At 54.3% G+C, this 12,168-nt stretch overlaps 1 protein-coding gene across 1 annotated transcript in view; it reads left to right on the forward strand.

The window, feature by feature from the left end:
• Window positions 1–10,252, forward strand: part of CEMIP (cell migration inducing hyaluronidase 1) — a gene marked incomplete at both ends in the record, with an annotated part of 72,116 nt that extends 61,864 nt beyond the window's left edge. Inside the window, 5 exons of the mRNA XM_079700840.1 lie at window positions 3,679–3,883; window positions 4,072–4,158; window positions 4,836–4,993; window positions 8,133–8,233; window positions 10,125–10,252. Coding sequence (XP_079556966.1) covers window positions 3,679–3,883; window positions 4,072–4,158; window positions 4,836–4,993; window positions 8,133–8,233; window positions 10,125–10,252 — 679 coding nt within the window. The remainder of the gene's footprint in view (window positions 1–3,678; window positions 3,884–4,071; window positions 4,159–4,835; window positions 4,994–8,132; window positions 8,234–10,124) is intronic.
• Between the last annotated feature and the right edge of the window lie 1,916 nt (window positions 10,253–12,168).

Genomic DNA, 12,168 nt, shown 5'->3' on the forward strand with positions numbered 1-12,168 from the left:
CAGGCAGTTTGTGCCATCCACCAATGACACTTTTAAAGCTCTGACGCTTTGGGAGTGAAATAAGCACTCTATGAATATACACATGGATTGTAGTGAATATACCTGTTTCAGGGGGGGAAAGTAAAACCAGTGAATCTTAGAACTGAGAAAATGTGGTACAGGACCTCACTTCCATACAACTCAGTCAGAGCAGATGATATTATCCCTAATTTAGAGATGGGCAGGGACTTCCCTGGTGGCCCAGTGGTTGAGACTCCCTGCTTCCACTGCAGGGGGCACAGGTTTGAGCCCTGGTTGGGGGACTAAGATCCCGCGTGCCGCGCAGTGCGGCCAAAAAAAAAAAAAGAGAGAGATGGTCAAAGAAGGCGCAGGATAAATAGGAATGACTTGCTCCGGGGACACTGCACAAACTTGGCGTGGCTAGTTTTGAGCTCACATCTATCTGTAACCAAAATTCTCCCCCTTTTGCAGAACTGCAGTAGGTTCTATTCAGCAGGGATCTAATGGGGACAGAGTACTGTCCCCAGAGATAGTGAGCTATCTGGTCGCCTCCCTTAAAAAGAGAGTATTCTAACATCTGCAGAATGCCAGCACGTCTCCAAAGCGGGGAAGCTGTTGCTAGCCAGCCCTCCAGGGACTAAGGGTAAAGGATTGTTTTATGGCCATTTTTTCCATTCTTGTAGTGAAATCAAGGGTAATGAGATAGAAGATGCTTAGAAATATCTATAAAGGTAGGGCTTTATCGGTTTGATTAAAGGAAAATTCAAATTTGAAAGTCAGAAGCGTAAGTAAAAATGTTGGGGGGCTTCCCTGGTGGCTCAGTGGTTGAGAGTCCGCCTGCCGATGCAGGGGACACGGGTTCGTGCCCCGGTCCGGGAAGATCCCACATGCCGCGGAGCGGCTGGGCCCGTGAGCCATGGCCATTGAGTCTGCGCGTCCGGAGCCTGTGCCCCGCAACGGGAGAGGCCACAGCAGTGAGAGACCCACGTACCGCAAAAAAAAAAAAAAAAAAAAATGTTGGGGTTAGGGGAAGTAGCACCCCTTTTCCCACATCAGTTCTAAGCCAGTGGTGGAGCAGGCACGACAGCAGGTGAAGAAGGAACTGTCTGTCCTACTGATGATGGAGCTGCTGGGGAACAGATCTTCCCAATGCTGTTCCCGAGTGCACCTACCCAGTCCCAGGCAGCCCTGAGCAACCAGGGGGCTCCCCACTCAGAGCCCAACTCCCAAAACTTAGGGTGCAAGGGGGAGCAGACCAGAGTCCGCCTCTCTACAGGCTGACCTATGTACCCCCATCCAGCAACCACACGAGTCACTCCACTTCCCCCGGGAAGACGTCAGTGAGGGGATGAGCTGGGGCCAAGAGTGTTTAGAAAAACCCTTCCATGTGAAAACCAGAGGGGGAATTAAATATCCTTCATACAACAGCAGAAACGGTCAATATTATGATTTTTAAAATGGTAATAAGGTGAAAGTCTTCATAGCACCACCTGTGCATGATTTCTTCTTTTATCGATAGGATCGTGAGAATTGGGATGTTGCAAAGGTGTGAATTTTTCAAATGGAAACGGCCACTAAACAAGTTGAACCTTTTTGATCAACACATTTAAAAATTGCAATGTTTCCCCTTTAAGCAGATTTTGCTGCTTAATTCAACCTTTTTGTTGGTAGCTTAATCATCATACCTATTGATTATTATGCTGCGCTTTAATTCAGTGATAGCCTTATAGGGACTGTGAGATGGGTTACAGGATGTCTGTTGCCTGTGCAAAAGCCCAAACTCTTGGGCTTTTTGAATTCTTAGGGCTGTTTTCATGATCTTTCTGCCTTACAAATGTGTTGCTTTTTCTTACTCACATTCAGAGCACCTGCTTTCAATGGCTACCTTCTATTCTGCTATGGCCTAAGACACTTGATAAGCAGCTTGTTATAATTGGGGGTAAAAGAAAAAGTAAGTAGGCTACAAGTGAAGGGGTCCCAAAGTGTGAAATATATTTCACACCCTGATTCACCTCTGTAAAAACTCTTCGAGGTTAAAAAAAAAACACTCAGGTGATTGCATCTGTGTCCTGGAGTTTGCCAGATGCCACCTAAGTGAGGTACTGCTGAACTATACATAAGTGTAGTATTCAGGTGCACGGCCATCAGTAGGGCTGCTCTGAAATACTACCTGGTCACAGCCAGGATTTGAGCCCAGGCTTACTGACGCCAGGGCCTCCCGGTCCAGCTGACTAGGACGCATCCATGTTGAAGGTGAGGATTAGAGAGGGCAGCTGCTGTCTGGAAAATAAGGAGTGGAAGCTAGATGGTCTTCTCGGGCCCTCCAGTTTGGATAATTTGATATACCATGACAGCAGGGAAACCTGAATACTGATAGTATTGTGCAGAAGCCCTAGGAACAGAGTCTCTGGGTCTCTTTCCAGGATTTGGCTCATGACCTTGTCCCCTGGGGTGGTTTCTGCCCTTGTGTGGGAGCCTCTGGTGGAGAAATGATGACAGGCAGCACTGAACTGCCTTCCTCCTAAGCAGCTCAAAGCCTCCCCCGCCCCATGCAGAGCATGGAATGCGGAGGAAGAAGCTCTGTTCTCAGCGGAGAGAGAGATCCCCCAGCAGTTCTTCCATATGAACATTATATTCTATTCAGGGGTTGCTTGATGTCAAGGAACGTAAAGCCACTCAAGTGAACTCAAACAAAGTGGAGGTGTGTTCCTGAGAGGGAAGCCAGGCATCTTCAGGAAGTCATCCCAGCTGGGCTTCCTGGGCTCCTGTGCTGAAAACAGCCAAGCCCTAGGGACCAGATGGCCCACCCAGTTCTGCTTCCCTCTTTCTCCTCACATTCACACACATCCCCTTGGTGAGCATTTTCCTCACCAGGCACAGGGTTGGGATGGAAATTCCCAGCTCTGTCCCCTTCGTGCTGTGTGGTCCTGGCACGTCACTTCACTTCTCTGAGCCATTGGGATCTGAGAAATTAGGATGACAACAGTGCCTGCTGGACTGGATTGTCTGAGGATTAAATGAGATAATATGTCAGTTGACGGCATGTGCATAGCATGGCATAGAGTATGTGCTCAGAAAATGAAAAGTGTCAGTGTTAGCTTTTTCTTCAATGCATTTGTTTTTAATTTCTCCAACCACATAAAACCTTGTGGTAGGACTTCCCCGGTAGCATAGTGGTTAAGAATCCACCTGCCAATGCAGGGGACACGGGTTCGAGCCCTGGTCCGCGAAGATCGCACGTGCCGCAGAGTAACTAAGCCCATGAGCCACAAGTACTGAGCCTAGGCCCTGAAGCCCGCAAACCACAACTACCGAGCCCGCGTGCCGCAACTACTGAAGCCCGCGTGCCTAGAGCCCGTGCTCCGCAACAAGAGAAGCCACCACAATGAGAAGCCTGCATGCAGCAATGAAGAGAAGCCCCCGCTCGCCACAACTAGAGAAAGCATGCACGCAGCAACGAAGACCCAATGCAGCCAAAAATAAATAAAATTAAAAACAAAACCCAAAAAGCCTTGCGGTAGACACAGATCCCTTTGGTAGGGCCCACCGGCTCTAATCACTGTGGCCAGCACGTAGTTCTGAGTAAATGCCTTTGGGGGAGGAGGGGTGGGGGAGGAGGGGGAGGAAGAGGAGGGTGTGGACACCAGAGGGAACCACCCGCTCTGCTCCTGTGCGCAGGCTGCTTTTCCTGAACCTGAAAGCTCAGAACGAGAGAGAGAAGTTCGCCTTCTGCTCTGTGAAAGGCTGTGAGAGAATAAAGATTAAAGCTCTGATCCCAAAGAACGCCGGTGTCAGCAACTGCGCGGCCACAGCCTACCCCAAATTCGCAGAGAGGGCCATCGTGGACGTGCCGATGCCCAAGAAGCTCTTTGCTTCTCAGCTGGTGAGTGGCCGACAGCGCGCCCGGGCCCTCCCAGGGGGCCCAGACCCCATCAGGGTCCTCTCCAGACATCTGTTCCGCTCCTCAGACCATCTCCCATGACTGGGGCAGTGAGGGGGATGACCACCCATCGGGCCGTCCACTTGACTCCACAAACCTGACAGCCACACTGGGTTTTGTTTATTTTCCAGAAGACCAAGGACCACTTCCTGGAGGTGAAGATGGAAAGTGCCAAGCAGCGCTTCTTCCACCTTCTGAACGACTTTGCCTACATTGAAGTAAGCAACCCTAACCCCTGCCCAGAGGGGCTTTGCTCACTGAGACGTGGTGTTAGTTTCCTAGGGCTCTTGTCACAAATGACCGCAAACCCGGTGGCTTAAGACAACAGAAACTTATCCTCTCGCAGTTCACAAGCCAGAAGTCCCAAGTCAAGGCGCTGGCAGGGTTGGTTCCCCCTGGAGGCTCTGAGGGAGGGTCCGTTCCAGGCCTCTTCTAGCCTCTGGTGCTGCCGGCAGCCCTGGATGTTCCTTGGCTGTAGCGGCGTCCCTCCAACCTCTGCTTCTGTCTCACATGGTCTCTCCCCCATGTGTCTGAGCCTTACACCTCCCTCTGCCTAGTCCTTATAAGGACATCTGCCACTGGATTTCGGGCCCATCTGAAATCCAGGATGACCTCATCTCAAGATCCTTAACTTAATTACCTCTGCAAAGGCCCTAGTTCCAAATAAGGTCACTTTCACAGGTTGCAGTAGACGTATCTTTGGGGGAGGGCATCATTCAGCCCACTACAGAGGTTTGCAAGAAACTGACTGAAGTGAGTTTTATGCTTTGAAAAGCTGCACTGGCAACCTCTGTCTTCAGAGTCTGCGTGGGAACCCCCCAGGGCAGGAGAACCTGGGGGCTCTGCTGCCTTTGGGACCCCCTGCATCACACTGTGTGCTGCTTGTTGTCTGCAGGTGGATGGGAAGAAGTACTCGAGCTCGGAGGATGGCATCCAGGTGGTGGTGATTGACGGGAGACAAGGGCACGTGTTGAGCCAAGCCAGCTTCAGGACCGCCATCCTGCAGGGCATCCCGTGGCAGCTCTTCAATTACGTGCTGGCCATCCCCGACAAGTGAGTGTGCACCTCTGCTTCGGGAACTGGCCGATGGCGCCGCAGACCCCTGCCCGAGTCCCCCTCCCTCCCTGTCCCTGAAACCTTCAGCACAGTCCGGTCTGAGAAGGCTTGGGGAGTGTCCACGGTCTGCCCACACATCATGGGTGTTGGCTGGGAAGCTTCCCTGCCTGGTGCCTCTCCCTTTGGAGCCAGGGCCGCGGTGAATGTAGGTCAGGCTGAGGCGGACGCTCTACCCAGCTACAAATGGGAAGCCTGCCCTGGCCCTGTGCCCCCATCATGACCCACTCTCGTGGCATGAGCTCATCCCCTCCCATACTTTCAATATGATCCAAATGCTGGTGGCTTTTGAGAATCTCCAGCCCAGATCTCCCTCTGAAACACCAGATACTTTTAATCCAACTGCAGCTTGGACCATGCCACCTGGATGTCTCCTATGGAACTGAATTCTCATCATTTCTTTTTCTTTTTTTTTAATCCCCCAAACCAGTCACTCCTCTTTTCCACATTTCGGTGAAACCATCATCTTCCATCCGGGCAGCTAGACGAGAGTCTGGGCATCATGCTGGACTCTTGTCTTTCTTCTGTTTCGCCACCACCACGCTCTATAACCACATCCTGTCAACTCTTCCTGCATCGTTGCTCTCCTGCTAGGGATCCTGCGGCATCCTCTGCATCGCTGCTCTGTCTGCCACCCACACTGTCGGCAGTCACCCAGCAGGCTCCCTTGTCCAGCCTCCCCATCTCGAATCCACCCACCATACTGGGGGGCTGAGCTTCTTAAATACCTGTATCTCCTGCCCCCTTCCTAGAAATCTTTGGTAATCCCCCTTCCCCCTTCCAAATCTAACTCACATGTATCATCTCTTTGGTGAGGTCTCTTCCAATCCAACCAAAGAGTTCTACCTACCCCCCGTACCCCGCAGGATCAGTGGACATATCCACTCCCCCATCTAGGGTATGGACTTCTTGATGTGGGGACCATATCTAACTCATATTTACATTCCTAGTATAATGGGTGGAGAATTCACTCCAAAGCCACAACCTGGCACAGCAGACAGTCCAAGTGCTTAATGTGGTACCTGTCATATAGGAGGTACTTGGTAAATATTTATTGACAAAAACAAATGTACTACTTCCGAGATGCCGCATGATGGGCATGACTTGAACTAGACGCTATGTGAGATTCCAGAGAATGGGGTTTTGCTTAACCACCTTTGGTCTCCACTCTCTTCCCCCATCACAAGCTTCTTTAGCCTGACATTTTCACATGCAGATTCATACAGAAGGACCAGATTTGCCAGTTTGGGGAAATACATGATCATCTAGAGATTTTTAGTTTTCATGCCTTTTGGGGCCAAAGGACTTTTTCTGGAAATGAAACAGGATGCAGAGGCCTGGAATAAGAAACTGAAATGCGGAGCTGCTCTGTTTAGAACCAGGGGTGAGAGGCGTGGGACTACCCCATGCAGGGTAGCTTTCAGCCCGTGCTGCGGCCCTGGTGCACCTTGCCAAGTACCTGGTGTGAGCCGTGCCCTGGGTTGGCACTGGGTACCCAGATAGGAATTGGGCACCAGACCCTGCTCTGACCTCCGGGAAAGCAGCAGTGGATGGGGCAAGGCAGGTCCTGCCCCACTGTCACCGCAGGCCCAAGCCAGGCCGTCACCCCCTTCCACCCCCTCCACAGGGCCAGCCTTGCCCCAGGGTCCCAGGGAAAGAAGGAGGCCACTGCTCACACCCGAACTTTCAGGGATGGTTCCCAGGGGCTGTCTCTGCCCAGCCACCCCGTGGGGACCTCCGTGCTGACAGGTCAGGAGCTTGGAGGGCATGAGATGCCCATATGAGACAGAGAGGGGCACCTGAAGTGTGTAGGCAGCTTCTGGGTGCTGTCAGGAGGCTGGGCGCACGAGAAGCTCCGTCTCCCTGTCCCGCTCCTGGGAGCCCTGTCTGGAGGGCATGACCTTTGTTTGAGTCCAGCCCAGCAAGAAGGCTTAACTGAGCCAAAGGGATGTTAGCTTTTCTTCTGAACGGGAACAGAGCCCGAATCCAAAGTTGAGGATGTGTTTGCGATGCTCCCTCTCTCCTTAACAGGCACCAAAATCCCTCTGCTTTCCTGAAGAGCCAGATGCAGTCCCCGGCTCCCTTCCCCTCTGTTCCTCCTGCACACAAGCTCTTTGCATTTTAAGAGCTTGCCTTCTGCTCCCGATGGGACCCAAATGGGGGTAACAACAGCTTCCAGAATCCTATACAGTTCTTCCATGTCTGGACTGTGGGCTGTGGTTACAGGATTCCTCTGAGCTGCAAACTAGAAGCCCCAGTCGGGCCTCTGCCCCTGTTTCTATTCCTGGGGGAGGTGTGCACTTCCTGCCGTCTGGTCCAGCAGGCTGAGTCTGCCACCACGACGACGGCTGTTTTCCCAGCACTTTGGCCTGAATGCAACCAGGGCAGGGGAATAGAGACTCTTTGCTCCCAAGCTGGGCTTTTGCAAGTCAGGACCTTCAGGCTGGGCACACCCATTGCTCCAGGCCTCTGCCTCCGCCCAGGCACGGCTTCCCCTTTGGCAGGTCCTCTCAGATACTTGGTAACTATTTGCCTCCATCACCCCCTTTGTAAAATGGAACAGTAACACTGTCCTGCCTGAGCGGAGAGGGAGGATGTGAACCTAAGGGGTTAACCCTCCTCCGAGCACAGGGTGACTCCCCACTCTGGCTTCTTCCAGCACCATGTCTCCATCTTGTCCTGCTCAAACAGGGTTTGCGTGTTTAAGTTAAGAGACGCGTGCTGCGGTCGTTTGTGTGTCCGGCCCCGGCGTGGGTGCTGGCCCCCAGATGGGGTGCTCTGCGTACCTGCTCTGTCCTCTGTGGGGACAGACAGGGAGCAGCAGGGAGCTGAGAGCAGGCGCAGAGGCGGCCATGGGCACCAACCGCAGCCAGATGTGTGGGAGGGTGCTCAGGATGTGGGTCATCACATGGAAAGAGCCGGTCAGCTCGGCACCGGGAGAGGCTGCCCTTCCCCAGTCCCTGGCGGGCCTCTGGCCACTGCTAGCTCGAGTCCCACCATGCACAATCCAGCATCCCTCCCAGGGAACCCCCGAATCCAGCTTGTCGTCAAGTCCTCTCATCCATCCCTTCTTGCTCAGCTCCATAGTTCTCATGGCATCGAAGGGAAGATACGTCTCCAGAGGCCCGTGGACTCGAGTGCTGGAAAAGCTCGGGGCAGACAAGGGCCTCAAACTGAAAGGTAAGGGGTGTGGACGGGGCCTTACCCTGACCGTGAATCCAGATGCCCGGTGCGCAGGCTGCTGCCACCCGCTGCCGGGACCAGACCACTTTCCCCCCAAACCTGGGTGGGGTCTCAGAATCCTCAACACAACTAGTTGTCTGCAGGTGTGTGTGGGCAAGAGGCCACCTTGTCCCCATCCCTGCCCCGCAGCAACAGCATTCCAACTTGTGACCGGACACCGGAAGGAAATTGCTTGAGCTGCTCACCTATCGACTCAGCAGGTGGCCCGTTTTTTCCACAAAAGTATCAGCAGAAAAGTGGCTCAGTTTGACCCTCCTACCCAGTTCCTGCTACTCCAATCGGCCAGGGGCCCTACGTCTTCTCAGCTTTCCAGCTGATGGCCAGCATTTGTACAGCCCTTTGCAGTTGGCAAAGCTCTCATGTGAGAATCTCATTTGAGAATCAAGGTCACACAGCTCTTCTGCCATAAAGCCTGGCACAGACCCCTTAGGGAAGAAGCCAGCCAGGACAGACATGTCAGCATTTCATGATCGTCACTACAGACTGTGTGATGGGAGAGTCCTGGGGGAGGTCGAGAGGCGAGGCCGAGCAACCCTCCAGATAATAATGATAATGTCCATTGTAGTTACCACGTAATGCTCAGCCTTGCACCTTGCTGAACATCCAGGAACGACCTCAGTTATTCATTAATAACCTGTGTGACAGGTACTGTTATTTCCACTGAAGGTGAAGAAACAGAATTAGTTAAGTAATTTAAGGTTAGAATTTGGATCCTTATTTTTTCGAATCCAAAGCCAGCCATCCTTAGTGGCCATGCCATCCTGACTGCAAAACACATCAAAGCTAGCAGCCTGGGCTTCCCTGGTGGCGCAGTTGTTGAGAGTCCGCCTGCAGATGCAGGGGACACGGGTTCGTGCCCTGGTCCGGGAGGATCCCACATGCCACGGAGCCGCTGGGCCCGTGAGCCATGGCCGCTGAGTCTGCGCGTCCGGAGCCTGTGCTCCGCAACGGGAGAGGCCACAACAGTGAGAAGCCCAAGTACCGCAAAAAAAAAAAGCTAGCAGCCTATCTATCATATGGGACGCTTATCCCAGGCAGCTCTCAGAGAAAAATCAGGAACAGTGAAAGTCCTTCAAACGAGCCAAAAGAGAACATAGGAAAATAGAAGCATCTTCTCCAGCCTGGTCCTGAAAGCATTTGGGGGCCTCTGTCCTTTAAATTCAGACCCTGTCGCCAAAAGTTGATGAACATAAAGGTGACATAAGTCAAGGGACACTTTCCCAGTGGTGATGGGTGTGTGCTGCCTGCCAGGCCGGGCCGTTCCTGAGTGTAGACATGGATCCCCAAGTCCCTCGGATGGGGTCGAGCTCTGAGCTGTGAGACAGAGGGCCCTGCGTGGGGCTCGGGAGTCTATAGAGTTCTGGTCTGGGCTGCACCATCTACTAAGTGCCCTTGGGCAAATTCCTCCACTTCTCAGAAATCCCTTCTAAAGCCACAGAATGTTGGAGCTGGGGCAGAAATCTCGTAGATGAATGCCATTATTTGACAGATAGGGACATTGGGCTTCAGAGACTCGCTGCTAATTGTAGGGTCAGCTCAAAGGTGGCTGGGGTTCCTGGGAGGTCTCCTGTGGGAACCAGAGCCAGCACTCTGCACAGGTGGCTGGGAGGCTCAGGTGAGACCCTGTGTGCCCCGTACAAACCAATGCCGGGTACCACCAGTAACCGGCCACAAAGCTCTCCCTGGGGTGGGGGGGGACAGTCCAGTGTGGCTAGAGGAGGGGGTGCCTGGTGGGGGCAGGGGAATGGCGATGGGGAAGCCTGGAAGGTCGTGGCATATAGCCACGCTCTCGTGAAGTTTCTGCTCATGTGACGTCACTGCTTTTCAGAGAAAATGGCATTCGTTGGCTTCAAGGGCAGCTTCCGGCCCACCTGGGTGACTCTGGACACCGAGGACCACCATGCCAAAATCTTCCAAGTTGTGCCCGTCCCCGTGGTGAGGAAGAAGAAGCTGTGAGGACCGCTGCCACCTCAGCGCAGCCCTACAGTGGACTCTGACGGTGGGCTCCCGGCAGCCGCCTGGGGCAGCCTGGCTGGTCCCCCAGCCCCTGTCCAGCGGCTGCCGGGGAAGGCCACGTGTCAGCCCTGATGGGCCAAGGGGAGGGTATCAGAGACCCCCGGTGCTGCCACCTGCCCTCACTCAAGTGTCTACCTGCAGCCCCAGGGGCAGTGTTGGCTGATGCTGGAAACCTTCTCTTTCCTGCAGCCTCTTGGGTGCTTCTCTCCTATCTGTGCCTCTGCGGTGGGGTGGGGGGTGGGGGGTGTGAGGACCGTACGAGGAGACCTGCGCTGCACTGGCAGCGAAAGTCCACTTTGGCGGGAGCTCTGCCCCAGCTGGGAGGCAGGCTGGAGGGGGTGCTGGGTCTTCCACAGATCCCCATGCTCTCTAGCACGCACGTTAGGGTGGTCGGTGTAGGAGGAAGAGCCCTGGTCCTAAGGAAATCTTCATTCCTGTAAGCAAGAACCGACCTCCGGGGGATTCGGAGCTGGCGTGTAGACCGGGATTCCGTCTTCCGTTCACCAAGATGGAACCGGCTACCCTCGGAGAAGGGCGAGCCTGCCTCCGGAGGGGTTCAACCTCTCAGGAGACTTTGGCACCCAGGTTGGGAGTTGGACTAGGTGACTTTTCAAGGTCCTTTCAGTTCTGAGATGCCAGAACTGCGATGCTGTGGCTTTTCACATTGTGCCCGGAACCCAGCAGTAGGTGAGACGGTTCCTTTCAGCCACCATCCATGATGCTGGGTGCTCCGGGCGTACAGGATGGAGCGGGGAGAAGCACTGCCTAAGGCAAGGGGCTCGCAGTCTGGTGGAACAGGTGGTCGGGTGTGTGTACCTCTGATGCCAGACGGAGAAAGCCAAGAGAGGTAAAGAGGAGGCCAGAGGCAGTTCCCGGAGGGAAAGAGCTTTACGTGCTCGGGTGGTCAGGAAGCTTCCTGCAGGGGCATTTGGGTGGGTGGAGATGAGGCAGCCTCTGGAGTGGTTCCTGCCCACATCTGCCGAAGATGGGTGACTTCAAGGTCGCCCTTTGCCCTCGACTTGCTGGCCACCCGTAATAGAGAAGCGGGCATCAGAGGGGGTGATGGGCTGAGCTCATTATGGCCAGAGCGCTGGGTCAGCTGGTCCACCAACCATTCCGAGAGGGGGTGGGGTCAAGTCGAGAAAGGGGAGCTCCTGCATCGGGGGCCCTGAGAGCCCTCGCGGAGCCCCACACGGACACGCTCACACCTCAGTGAGCCTGGGGTTTCAGAGCTGGAAAGGACCTTAGGAAACACCTAGTCCAAAGCCTTCGTTGTATGGATGGGACACATGAGACCCCAAGCTGGGGAAGAACCACACGGCCAGGGCAGGGCCAGGACGGGAGCCCCACTCCCCGCACTCACTGCCACACCACGCTGCCTCAACAGCCGGCCTGAGTGGCCTCGCGAAACGGGGGCAAGTCCCCTTGAAGGGAAAAAAGATCCGAATAGAAAGAGAGTTGGCCGATGACTGTTTCTCTCCTGGTCCTCCGCTAGCACAAGGGCGCCCTCCTCTGGGCTGTGGAGGTCCTGCAGCCTCCGTTTGGCTCAAACTACCTGCCCTGTCGAGCCGGCGCCCAGCAGCTGCGGTCACTGCACTGGTGCTACCTGCTTCTGTAAGTCTGCAGGCTCACCCAGCAGACACGTTTTCGGTGAGCCAGCTAGGTGGCTCCGGGGTCTGAAGAGCTTTGGGTCCACCCCAGGCCCTCTCAGCCACTGCCTAATAACCTGCTCTCTCCTTTGCCCACCTTGGAGAGAGCCAGGAGAGCTTCCAGAGAAAGAAAACTCTATCTGTGGCTTATACTCCCTCATGAGACACCAGGGTCGCTCTGGGTCTCGTCCCCTTTCCTGCCCCAAC

This window comes from Hyperoodon ampullatus (genome assembly GCF_949752795.1).
Source record: "Hyperoodon ampullatus genome assembly, chromosome: 3".
Taxonomy (NCBI): domain Eukaryota; kingdom Metazoa; phylum Chordata; class Mammalia; order Artiodactyla; family Ziphiidae; genus Hyperoodon; species Hyperoodon ampullatus.